Below are 13350 nucleotides of genomic sequence, written 5' to 3' on the forward strand. Positions count from 1 at the left end.
AATGAGTGCCGGGCGAAGGCTGGAGAAGGCCTCTGGAACTTTAAATAAGAAAAACGTTGCTAATGCTATAATAGAAGGGGGAAGTCGGAGGGCTGGGATTGCGTCGCTCTGAGCCCCCCTTTTCGGAGGAGGCTTTTCTTATTCAAAACAGGCCCACAATGGGCTTCACAGTGCGCCTCGCCACGGCCCCATCTGACGAGCGGCCATTCATCAGGCCGGCTGGCCTATCAATGACATTGCTCCCATCGGGGCTCCTATAAAATGATGCTTTTTCCCATGAAACATCCGCAAACATTTTGACGGGTTTGGCTTTGCCCGGCTGGATTACTGAGTGTCCCCTTGCTCGCTCGCTCTTTCTCTCTCCCCCTTCTCCGAGCTCTCTCCCTTCTCTCTCTCTCTCTCTCCTCTTTTCTTCTTTCTCTGTTCTCCTTTCTCTTTCTGCCTTTTCCTTTTCTTCTTTATCCTTCCGTCCTTGCACTCTCTGCGTCTCTTTCTCCTTCTCCCCTCCTTCCTCCCTTCCTCCCTGGGCAGCTCTAGCACAGGGGACCCCCAAACATCAGGACTTTTGGGGGGCGCCTGTGCTGTCCATGGGAAGAGCATGCATTGTGGGTTACTGGAGGAACCCGACATGGATTCCACAGGTTAGTCCTGGTGGGGGTTGGGGGGAGACATTGGGAGGGAAAGAAGAGGTAGAAGGGGAACTTCAGCAAGAGTCGCAAAAAGTTCAGAAGGGTCAACTTGACAGCGGAACCCCAGGAAATAACGGAGCCTGCAGAAGTTTTCAATCCCATGCGATGTGCGATGTCTGTAAGCGGATGCGTGGAAGTGTGCGCGTGTGTAAGCGTGTGACTGTGTGTGTAAATGTGTGTGTGTGCGCGCGCGCGCTGAGGAGCGCGCTTTTGCTAGCCCCGGACACAAAGTTATGTAAAGATTCGCTGGCTCGCGGCGAGCTCGAGGTGCCACTTGCAGAAACTTTGCGAGCCGACCGCCCCCTCCCGGGCCCGGCTCCTCCCCCGGTTTGGGGGCCCCGGAATAGCGGTGCGCTCTGGAGCTGGTGGCTAGGGCCAGGAAGCCGAGCGGAACGCCCCAGAGGCGGGGGAGGGAGACGGCTCCGCACAGCGCCTGGGAGGTGGGGACAGAGGCTCCGACTGGTGGAGATGCGCAGCTGGAGAGAGTGGCGGCGGCGAACCCGGTGGTCCTGGGGAATCCGCGCCTGGTCTGGAGGAGGGAGCCCCGGGCCGCCCGAGGCGGGGTGTAGCCTCCTTGCCCGGAAGGGGCACCCGACGATGCGCTCTGCTTGGGGATCGTAATTCTGCTGAAGGGAGGACAAGACGCCGAGCGGCTGGCGTGAGGCCTGGCGTCTGGGTCTGCAAACTGCTCGGCACTTTGGGGTCTGTTGGCTGTGGGCATCAGGTTTTGGGGTTGCGGCCGTCCGTAACAACAGAGAAAGCAAGCCAAGGAATCTCTTACAACGAAAAAGCCCAGCGTCTCGGTTCTTTCTCCAGTAGAGTCTTCGCCACCTCCCAGTTCTAGCGCCTTTGAAGAGCCGCCGAACTTCTAGATCAGAGTTATGCTCCCTATGCCCCTTCCAGGTGAAAGAAATTCTCTGGAAGTTCACCTCCTCCCCCAGCCGCAGTCTTCCAACCAGTGCAGTCCTATCCCGGCTTGGTTGCAGCCTTGGCGTTTCTTGGGGAGAGGCAGAAACAGGGCAGTGAGAGCAGCCTGGGCCGAGGCAGCAGCTTGACGCGATGCTGGAGGGGCTGCCTAGGAGCATCCGCTGCTGGACTTTGCAGCGCGGAGCAACAAGTGCCTTCCAGCCTCTGCCATCCCCTAACACACGCGCGACTCCTCCCTGAGCAAATAAACACCACACGATTATTTCCCCATCTCCACTCCGAAGCAGGCTGGAAATGGATGTGGGGTGGGAGTAGGGGTCATCCGGGCATTGCCCCAGATGGTCTTTCTTCCGTCCTTGCAGAAAGATTTCCAGCCTCTCCTGGCTTCTGCTGGGGCCCTGGTGGACAAGACGCCCACCCCCTCTGACCAGGGGTATCTTTGATTTTCCAGGGTAATTGTCTGTCTCTGATCTCAAGAGCTAAGTCCCTCTCCATTGCGCTCTCCCGAGTGGGTGTGGGTCCCCTGGGAGTGGGGAAAGGCTGAGCCCCGCGGAACTCCTTACTATGTGCAATGACAAACGAAGGTAAGGAGAGGCATCGCCTGCCGCCCGCCCGGCTGCGAGTGCGCGGCCAGCCCTGCTGGATCCTCTCCACTGGCGGTAAAGAGGGCGCCCAGAGAGGGAAAAGAGACCCTCCCTGCATACTGCTATGCCAAGTGTTAGTGTCACTACGCAACTCCTGAGCACCCCAACTTTAGAGGTTAATATCCTTGAACAAAATTAAACCCACGTCTGCATGGTTTGCGACCAAGTATTTGCAAGGGGTCCACGTAGGGACTTGGGGTCTCCACGCCCCACACCAGCCATGGCCCAGCTGGGGGTTTTAGCCACCCCTTCCACACGACTGGAGCTTCTCGGTGCGTTCTGGGGAGAGCTGCGGGGTTGTGGAAACGTTCTGTTTTCTGTCCTCTAGCTAGTGGTCGTGGAGACACCTGGTCATTACTTACAGCAGACACCCCCAACGGGTTCTGAAATCTTTTCTCCCATCCACTCCCCTCCCCTTTTCGAAAATCTGAGACATCCCTAGATCGCCATCCTGAACTCAAAAAGTTCTGGGAAACGGCAGCGTGAAGAAATGACACGAGGCGCACCAGGTGATATTTTCACTCGGGCTTGCAAAACCGACGAGAAGGAAGTGCGGCTCGGCGCGGTCCGATCCAGGACCTTCCCTCACCTCGCTTCCAGAGAACTTAATCCAATTAGCTTTTCTTTGGAGTTTCCCTTGTTATGTAAAGGTCCTTTCTCCCCGGCTTGCTGAGACCTGCGCTCCTTGGAGCAGTTCGATTCTGCTCCTTTTACGGCAGATTGCGCGCACATCTTACGGCAGAACCACGAATATTATCGTTATTATTATTTCATTCCGAAAGGGCTGGAACAATCGATTCGCAGCAAGTGCTGGGGCGATGTCCGGAGCGTCCGGGGTCGGAGAGGCCGGCGGGCCAGGCCTCCGTCCCCTCCTCTTAAAAGGAAAATTCCCGCAACGTGCCTCGGGCCCGGGAGGACAGTTTTGCAGGGGCCGGGTCTCTAGTGGTCCGCCTGGGGGCCCCTTCAGCGTGACCTGCGGAAACGCGCCCCTTTGTTCCGCGCACCGAGGCGGTAATATATTCCTCGAGTTTTCCCAAAATACTCAACAAGTGTGAGGGCTGAGACAATGCCCCGTCGGAGGAGGCCGGGGAGCCGGCGCGCGCCTCTGGGCCCTGGGCTAGCCCGCCGCCGAGTGCCACAAAGCAGAGCTCCTCTCCCAGGAGGCCCGCAGCGCGGCCGGGCTCGGGGAGGCGGCGGAGGCCGCAGGCGCACGCGTGGGGCGGTCGACGCGCCCTCCGCCCGGTGCGCGGTTTGCAGCTGCGTCGCTCCCGGCTCGCGCCTCAGCCCCGCGCCGCGCAAACTCTGCGCCGAGCCCCGTGTGGCCCGCCCTCCCCACGAGGGCCGCCGCCGGCGCCTACGTGTTCGTGGCCTGTGGCTCTAATCCCGGCTGCCCTTCCCAGATGAGCGTTGCTCAGTTACTCAAGGTACCTGGAAATTCGAGAACGAGGGGCGGGGTGGGGGGAAAGTAGGTAGAGTTTTAGGCCACGGAGAACTTGTGCAAAGTGGGCCGGGGCCAGGTTGGTCGCCTACGCAACAGAAGGGTTGTTTCTTGTTAAACGGGATGGCGCCTTACCGAGGGGCACTGACGAACCCGACCTGGAAACTTCTGCCTCTACCCGCTTTCCGCCGCGACCTCCAAAACCCAGAGCGGCCAAAGCACCCCTACAGCTGTATTTGAGCTCCCTGGGCCACAACGGCGGGAAGGCACTCTGGTGTACAGGCCCCCGGCTCAGCACAAGGCCCGACCTGGCTCCGAGGGCCCGCAGGTGGGGACATTTCAGTGGCTTTGGCGTGGGGCCGGTGGGGCAGAGAGCGCCCGGGTGGGAAGAGGCCCCGGGCCTAGGAAAGCAGTCGTCTTCTCCAGCCCCGGGACCCGGACTGCGAGCTCGGGGAACAAGGGGTCGGGGCTCTGAACTTTGCCCCCGCGCCCAAATCAGACTGTCTCGCCCTTCCCGGCGTGTGTGTGTGTGTGTGTGTGTGTGGCCGGTAAAGGGGACATGCTCGCCCCACCCTCGCCACCTGCCAAGTGCCGACGTCTGGGTTTGGCATCAGGGTCAAGTAAGAGCCGCGTGGTCCCCAGGTCCCCTGTCCGGGTGGCTGCAGCACTAGCCAGCGCGGACGCGGGTGCAGGCCGGGCTCGGGGAGCCCCGCACGCGACTTGGTGCGGCGGCCCGGGACAACGCTCTTTCCCACCCGGCCTGTAGGTCCTGGAGACCCGGAAAAGTTTGCAGGGGCCGCCCGGCGGCTAGGCCCCGAGATTTCCATAGCTGCGCCCGCCCCCCTCCCCAGCGCGTCGCCATGGAGACTGCTGGAAGTTGGTGGTGGAAAACAGACCCAGCGCAAAGCAAAATATTATGAGTGCAGTCGGGGTGACTTCAGGGGGGGCAGGGGACCGGAGGGCATGAGCAGGAGCCAGAGGCAGAGGCCGACAACAAAAGGCCGAGTACGAGGAGGAGAGAGGAGTTTGCACGGGGCCTCCCCGCCGCTGTGTGAGAGCTGGACCATCCTGCTTCCCAGAGGCGCCGAGGTCTCTAATTTCTCTCCAGCAGCTACACCTTTTCTCAGCCCTCCTGCGCGCCCTCTCTCCCACCCCTCCTCCTCCGGGTTCTCGTCCAGCCTCCCTCCCCATCCCGAAGTTAGGCGCCAGCTGGGCAGTGCGCCCGCCCCCCCCAGGAGCCCCAGGCTCACCAACGTGAAAGGTTCTGGCTTTTCTTCCCCACGACCCGTGGGTCGCCCCAGATGAATTTCTCATCGCCCCCCCCCACCCCAAACTGGATCTGAAAGGGTAAGGGGTTAGGATAAGGCGGGAAAGAGAAGAGAAGGAGGTGCTTTCTCCTTTGGAGGGGTGGGGAGGGTACTGAAGAGAAGATCCTCCGGATTTTTTCCTCCTTTGTACAGTGAGGAAAGCTCGGGGTTATCATTCTGACTCAGCCACTTGTAATGATACTTCAGGTAAATCTTCTAGCCTTTACAAGATTAATTTTAATTACCTGTAAAATGAAGGGTAAGACAGCTCACAGACTGGGATTCTCTGACAAGTTAGACGTATCCCTCTTTGTTATAGAACCCAGGTTACCACTATCTGAACTATGATCCACTGCACAATTAGTGACTCTCTCCCCAAACTAATAATATACTAAAATATTTTTACAAGTCATTTAGGATTTTAAGAGTCAAGAACCTTGAATAACCCCCTTTTAAGGACCTGCAATTGCCTTTCTCAGTTACACCTGAGGTGCGTCCCTTAAGGTGTTAGATTTTATGGGGCTGTACCCGGCGTCAACACTGAAATGCCTCTGGGTGATGAAACCAGCATCACAGACCCCCACAGATGCTGGATAAGAAGCCACACTGGCCCATGTGGTGAGATGTTGCTGTCAAGAGTACACCAGACTTCACCCTCCGTTGCTCAAGCTTTTAGGAAGAGGTGAGGCTCTTCTCACACCTGGCCACCCCTCCTGGTGATATGTTCAGCAGAGGAGTCCTTCCATTCTCCCCAGACTCTGTCGCCTCATCTGTAAATGAACGGATTGGATGTAAAGATTGCCACGGTCTGTCTGAAAGTTTATGACTAATTTACATGCCCGTGTCTGTGATATCTGCCTGGTACTAGGTTTATAAAGTAGTTCATCACACATTGATCCTCACAAGTGCTCCACGAGAGAGGTATTATTGTGACCTGCATCAGGCACAGGGTTTCTCTTCTATTTCCAACACTGCAAAATCGTGATTCTAAGTCAAGTTGATATGTGTGTTTGCCTTGGTGTCTGTGCAAAAAAAAAAAAAAAAAAAGCTGAAAAGGTATGGAATGGTGACATCACAAGTTGGACGCCAGACAGTCAGGTCTCCACTTGCATAGGCCCCTGAGAGCCTGCCCTGCCTGCTGTACAGGTTACTAGGGACACTCTTCAGCTGCCCCTCCAGGGATGCACGGCCCTGCGGGATGGAAAAGGCGGTGGGGGGGGAGAATCTCTGACGTTGCTTCTCCCCACACCCCGCTCTATTTGAGATGTCTTTGCAATTTTATCAAGGTTAGGGGAGAGAACAACTCAAAGACAGATAATTTGGAGGTGTCAGGTAAAAGTTAAAAAAATTACTTTGGGTGAATTTATCGGAGGTTTTATTCAGTCTCGCTCACTGAGCACCTGTTGGGTGGCAGAGCCTGGGGATGAATAAGGCCACAGTCCCTACTGTCAGGGACTTTAAAACGTTTTGATGAGGGAAGGCATGGACATACTGAGAGTGGTGAGCGCTACAAGGGACAGAAAAATAGTGTCCCCTTGGGGCTTGGAGGAAAGGTTGCTCTCTGTTGTTGAGCACCCACCATATGGCAGCCCCGTTAACAGGCACTTTTCCACACATTAGCCATTTAAGCCTGACAGCAGTTCTGTGTTGTCCCTTTTTAGGATGAAAGAGGGTCTGGAACTTGCACAGGGTCACAACTTGTACGTGGCAGAGCTAGATCGGAGGCCAGCCTAGGAGAGCCCGTTCCTTCGCCCCACCCTGCCTGCTTCAGCCGGACACTGGTAGAGCGCTAGCCTGGCAGGGCTTGGTGATGACACTGGCCGCCAGGTGGATTTGAGTCCCACTTGGTGAGAAGGGAAATGCATGGATGAGAGTGGAGGAGCAAGGAATGTTGTGTCTTTGAGCTCCAGAGGAAACGTCTCTGAAGTTGTCATGTGATTCTGGATTTGAAGAGGATTTTAAATGATGGCAGTGGTAGGAGGCAGTGCATCATAAGGGTTGAGTAGAGTTATAGACTTTGGGCAAATTTTAGCTTGTTTCATCTATCCATTCATTCAAGAATTCTATGTGTCTTCTACATGCCCTGCATTCTGCTAAATGCTGAGCTTTAAAATGCCATCTCTGCTCCTCTGGAGCATAAATTCTAGACAGACAAACAGATAAACACAAAAATAGATAATCTCAGCTAGTGATACGTACTATGAAGAGAAAACACTATCTAGATTAATGAAGACAGAGTGTGGTGATGGGGAGGTTGCTACCTTTCACAGGGTGCCTTTCTGCCACATGAAGCTGTGTGTCTTTGGTCTGGAAGCTAGATATTGCTGAGCTTCAATTTTCTTACAGAATTGAGAGAACTGTCTGATAGGGCTGTTGTGAGTCTGCAATGCGAAAGTGATAATAAATAGCATATTCAATACTTACTATATGTTTTCACTTTGCTAAGCATTTTAATTTAAATGCATTATCTAGGTAATGCTCACAACAACGCTACGAAGAAGGAACTGTTATCATTCGCAGTTTAAAGGAGGAAACAAACAGGCTCAAAACTGAAAAGTTTCTGAGCTCTAGAAGTTGGGCTGTGAGACATACCTTGACTGCATGCGAAGCAAGATCGATCTTAATTGCGTGTGTGCCAAACTTTCCTGAGACAGAATGCAAGTAATAAACCTAGGTTTTTGTTTTCATTTTTAAAGCTAATGTTTGTCAAGTGCCTTTCACATGCCGGGCATGTACTAAGCACTTTAAATTCATTATTAGTTGTATTTTAAAATATATGTTAGGGGTACTATTATTATCCATTCCATTCTATGCAATGGGAAATGGAGGCAGATAAAGGATATCCTTGAAGGGGGTAAGTACCCTAACCTGCAGTGATCCGCACCCTTAGTCACAAGGCTATACTGTCTTTCTCTTCTTTTTTGTTTTAGCGAGGGAGAGGGTTGTGTTGGAAAGGATGTCCAATGAAAGCGTATATTATTTTAGCAAAAGCATGCTATTTTCTTCCTGTTAGAAAGTGTTAGGATAGTCTTTTATACTGTGAAGACAAAATTGTAAATTATCGTTGGCAAAAATAGGGACATAAAGGGACACATCTTTACTACAGATATGAAATGCACCGTAGTCTTCTTGGGGATTCATTTGAAGTTTAGTTACCATTCGCTTTGTGTCTGTGACTGTCTAGGCTTCATTCATGCTCACATACAGACATACCTCAGCCAGAATAAACTAATGAGGCAGAAGCCATTAAGTACTGTGATTATATATGTAGCCTTTTGGTAATTTAACAAACCATATATTAGAGCTAGAAGTCATTCACAGATACGTGTTCCCCTGTGACTTCAGGTAGATGTGGGTGTGCTTTAATGAAAAGAACATGGGCTTTGCTATCAGATAGACCAAGATTTAAATCCCTGCTTGGTCACTTGCTAGCTGTGTGACCCGGGGCAAATGACCTAAGTTCTCAAGCCTCAACTTCCTTCTTTGTGAAAAAATCCACTCTTTATCTTCTAGGGTTCTTAAGAGGATATACTGGGGAGGGGGAGGTTGTTGGGTGAAATAAGTGAAGGGGATTAAGAAGTACAAGCTCCGGTTATAAAACAAATAAGTCACAGGGATGTACTGTAACAGCATAAGGAATATAGTCAATAATGCTGTAATAATTTTGTGTGGTGACAGATGGTTACTGGACTTGTGGTGATTGTGTGGTAATGTATTTGTCGGATCACTATGTTGTACACTTGAAACTAACATAATATTGTATGTCGACTATACTTCAATAAGAACAAAAAGAGGATATAATGAGATTGTGCACTTTAAGTTAAGCCTGGCTCCTAGAAATTGCTCAGTAAATGGCAGACCTTACTATGATTGAAAATAACTATCTGGCCTTCCTGTGCCAAATCCTAGGTGTCTAGTTGGGAAAAGGGGATAAGAATGCTGAAAATAAGATTGTTTCAGCATATCTAGATGTTTTCTGTACCACGTAGACATAGTCTCAATTCTCACGTCAAGATAAATCATTCTCTTCTAAAAGGTTTTAGGCTGAGGGATTCATGTCATTTTCATTTCTCTACCTTTCCCATGAACAAGGCATTTTATGTGCTTCTGTTTGCCATGGTTTCACCCTTGCATTTTCCAGTTTGTTAAAGGAAGTGGAAAATGTGTCTTTGTAGAGGCAACACCTGTTGACTGGGATTTGAATCCTGCAAGAGAGTTCCATGGAGCTCTCAGAGGAGACGTATGGTGCACACCTCTGATGAAGGCCCCTGCACAACCCCTGACGCCCTCCCAGTTAGAACGTGATGGCCCACGTTCTTCATCCACTGCCCTCCCCCAGCTGCCCAATACTTGTAGGCATCACTGTTTTATTAAAGACTGAACCATTTTACACTTGACTTTCAAGAAGGGGAAACCAGTTTCAAGGGAGTCTTTCTCTGAAACTCGCCTTAGCAGGAAACTCGTTTAGTTCTTTGGCCTTTCTTGCATATTTTTCTAACATGAGGAGAAAATGTCCATTTGTTCAGTTTCTGTCTTTATAACTTGATTTTATCTACATTGTGGTTTTTGGGCTTTTGAAATATTAACAGCTTTCTTTAAGAGAGAGAGAAAGATCATAAAAAGCAGAAAAGAAAGAATGAAATTCAGCCCTTCTGTTTTCAGTTGAATACGATCTGAATTTAGGCAACCAGGGCTGGATTACCAGTGCCAGTAGATTACGTTGTTTCTGTAGTCAGATCTGATCCTCAGAGCAGAATTTCTTTAAAATAGGTATATAGTTTCTACTCTTGTGGTTGGTTAATCCTCAATAAAATGTAAAAGCATAATCTGCCTCTGAGCAATCAATAATTATTAGTAGACAGGTGAACCTGGACGTGTTGGGTTTATATTGTTGTGATTGTTTTGCTTTAATTCAAGGGGATAATAAAGCCTTTGAAAAGGCTTCAACCCAGTGAAGGTTAGTTAGGGCTTAGTGCCCTGCGTGTTTCTGACTACCCAATTGTGCTAAAGGTCAGCATTGTTTAGACTCAGCCTAAGTGAGATTGATGAATATAGCAGATTTTTATTTAATTGGAAGGGAGAATTACTACTTCATAAGCATTGATCTCCTGAATCCATCATGTTGGAGAAAATGCAGTATCAGTGAACACGAGTGAACTACTCCTGGACTAGATTTTGAACTGTCATTTGAATAATCTAAAGAGTGATTAGTGATTGCTAATTATACCGCCAGCAACCAATTTTTGAGGCACGAACGCATTTCGTGGAGAAGCTTATGTTAACACGTTTGTCTTGAATCTTGTGACGGCTCTGAAGTCATTTCAAGCTAATATTAGACTTCTGAAGAAGGAGGCGTTTCTTTGAATGTTACAATTACAGAATTTATAATTTTTTTAAAAAGCAGGGGTGATATTTGAGTTCCACATCATCTTTTTCTGAATGATGAGTCTAAATTTGGGGGTGTTGATACATGTGATGTATTTATAGTTTGTGAACTGGTTCTCAGAGCTCATGGGTAGGTGAAATTCTTATTGAAGTTGTTGGGGTTTTGTCAAGTTCCGGAATTGGGCCTCTGGCGTAAACGCAGATCTGTTTATGGTGGAATTGATTGATCACCTTAAATATTTCGCCGTGTTTTCTTTCTGGTGTTCAGTTCCACTGCTGATAACAAATGCAGAGTGGGGGCAGGGGGAGAATTTGGCCGCCTCTATAAGTTCTTTGTTCTACCAAAAAGAAAATGAAGTAATTTTGTATCATTCTTACACGACTACAAAAAAAGCTAAAATTTCTGTTTCTAGGATTTTTTTTTTCTTTTACTTGATGGCTCCTTTTACAAAAACAAAATAGTTTCTCCACAAAGCATTATTAGACATCATAAAAAAATACATAACTTTGGCTGAGAAAGCCCTGGGAGTTTACAAGGAAGGAAGATCCCAGAGGGCTTCAGGCCCTCAGTTAAAATGTGAAAACTTTTAAGCATTGGAAAGAAGATTTCTAAAGCGTTGAGCTGTTGTTGTGAGAGGGCCTTTGGTCTCCATGAACTTTTATTTTCAACTCAGTGGGCAGAGTTTTTGAGGTTGCTGTGGTTTGGGTAGGGGACCTTTTCAGAAATGCCAGGCTTTTAGAAAAAAAAAACACAGCTTTTCTTCTAATCAAGGCTCCGTTTTAAAGTTTGAAAACTTTGCTGTGATTAGAAGAATGAATTATTTGTCTGCTTCGTTGGGGTTTTCTCTGGGTGCCCAGGCTGCAGGGCATTCTCCGCCTGAGCTACCTTGCAGGGCACTGCTGAGGAGGCACTGGGAGCAGGGAGAGCTGCCTGCCTGGACCTGGTCTCACCCGCAACAGGCGTGAGCCTCACTCAGACTGGTTGAGCCCCGAGCATAGCAGGGAAAGCGTGCAGGGCAGAGAGGTCCAGAGGGGTCCAGAGAGATCCAAGAGACGAGGAACCTAAAAAAAGGATTCCCTGTGGGTCTGTGTTCTGTTCAGAGTTTTTTTTAGTATTGAGACATACGTAAAAAAGAAGAAGAAAGGAAAAAAACACCAAAGCCGTATGATTGTACATAGTACCTGGAGACTACATATTGATACATAGATTGTTTTTCAGAAGGAAAGAATGAAGGAAAAGGGAATGAAGAGAGAAAGAAAGGAAAGAAGGAAGGAAGGAGACAAGGGAGGAAGGAAGGGACAGAGGGAGGATGGGAGAGAAGGAGGGAACTACACAAATTATTTTGGTAATTGACGGCAGGCTGCCTTAATGAATTATTTTCAAAATTATTAGTTGCTTTTTTTTAATCAAGTGGCTCCCTTTTTGAAATCGGGTAGCAGATTAATAACATTTATAATCTTTTCCAGTCACTGTGCTAAATGCTTATGCATGTTAACTCATTTAATTTTCATACCCAACCGATGGCATTATTTTCCCCATCTTACAGAAGAGGAAACCGAGGTGCAGAGAGCCTAGGTAACATGTCCAGGCCAAAGGCTAGTGTCAAACGAGGATTTGAGCACAGATTATTCTGATTTCAAAGCCAGGCTGCCTCCTTCCTCCTAAGACCTGGAGTTAGAAGGAGGACCTCGGAGATGTCCATCCTAGCTCACCTGCTCTACTGTATAACGAAGTTCAGGAGGTCAAGTCACCCCTAATCCTGGGGGAGATGGCCGCTCATGCTGCAGTTCTCTGGAGCACACTGTCACGGGTGTCAGTGGGCTTCTGGCTGACATGGGCACCTGGATGTGACTTTGGCAGCAGACTGCTGACTGAGGACACCCACGGGGGCTCCTTCCTGCGGGGGCACCTTCATGTCAGGTGTTCCTTTCATCTCTAAGTGTTCTCAGAGCTTCTGAGTTCAACCTGGCACCACCACTGGGGAGGTATCCCCCGCCTGCCAGTTACTCTGGCAAATTTGACATCTTATATCATCAAAGGCTTCCTACCTATTTACTTACAGACATGATTTTCCTTACAATAGGTTAAGCATAAAAACCTTGGGTGTTAAAATAACAGCCCCTTCCATTGCGTAGCATGTCACAGTTTGCAATCACTGTTACAGTCATATTTCAAAATATTTATTTATTCATTTTTTTCATTTATTTATTTATTTATTTATTTATTTATGGCTGCGTTGGGTCTTCATTGCTGTGCACGGGCTTTCTCTAGTTGCAGCATGCAGGGGCTACTCTTTGTTGCGGTGCGTAGGCTTCTCATTGTGGTGGCTTCTCTTGTTACGGAGCACGGGCTCTAGGTGCACGGGCTTCAGTAGTTGTGGCATGTGGGCTCAGTAGTTGTGGCATACGGGCTCAGTAGTTGTGGCATACGGGCTTAGTGGCTCCACGGCATGTGGGATCTTCCCAGACCAGGGCTCGAACCCGTGTCCCCTGCATTGGCAGGTGGATTCTTAACCACTGCGCCACCAGGGAAGTCCACTGATACAATCATTAATAGCAGGGAGTTTGCAATCACTGATACAATCATTTAACTGCTCTGGCTTTAGAATCCCATAGACTTAGTGAGAACCGGCTTTGCCATGGGCTAGATGTATGAATTCAGCAAGTCACGTGACTTCTCTGAGCCTCAGTTTGCTTGTTAGTAAAGTGGGATCATGCAGAGTACCTACCTTAGAGGGTATTGTGAGGATTAAATGAACTAATGCATATAAAGGGGTCCACACAGGGCCTTGGCATGTTGTAAAAGCTCAATAAACAGAAGGTGCTTCGAGCACTTGCTTCTCCTTGTGTCCCCCTAGTAGCTTCCAAGACCTGCCTTCTCCCCATTCCCCTTTCTGCCCCTTCCCCCAGGACTACATAGGAGAAGAAAACATTTTACACAACACTTCCACTGTATTCAG

At 49.5% G+C, this 13350-nt stretch overlaps 1 protein-coding gene across 2 annotated transcripts in view; it reads left to right on the forward strand.

Moving 5' to 3' along the window:
- Nucleotides 1–482: 482 nt before the first annotated feature.
- Nucleotides 483–13350, forward strand: part of RFX4 (regulatory factor X4) — a 165852-nt gene continuing 152984 nt past the window's right edge. For both annotated transcript variants that reach the window (XM_036865920.1, XM_036865921.1), the window contains exon 1: nucleotides 483–641. In XM_036865920.1, coding sequence (XP_036721815.1) covers nucleotides 599–641 — 43 coding nt within the window. In that variant the 5' untranslated portion in view covers nucleotides 483–598. The remainder of the gene's footprint in view (nucleotides 642–13350) is intronic.

Source organism: Balaenoptera musculus, chromosome 10 (assembly GCF_009873245.2).
Source record: "Balaenoptera musculus isolate JJ_BM4_2016_0621 chromosome 10, mBalMus1.pri.v3, whole genome shotgun sequence".
In the NCBI taxonomy this organism is placed as follows: Eukaryota; Metazoa; Chordata; class Mammalia; order Artiodactyla; family Balaenopteridae; genus Balaenoptera; species Balaenoptera musculus.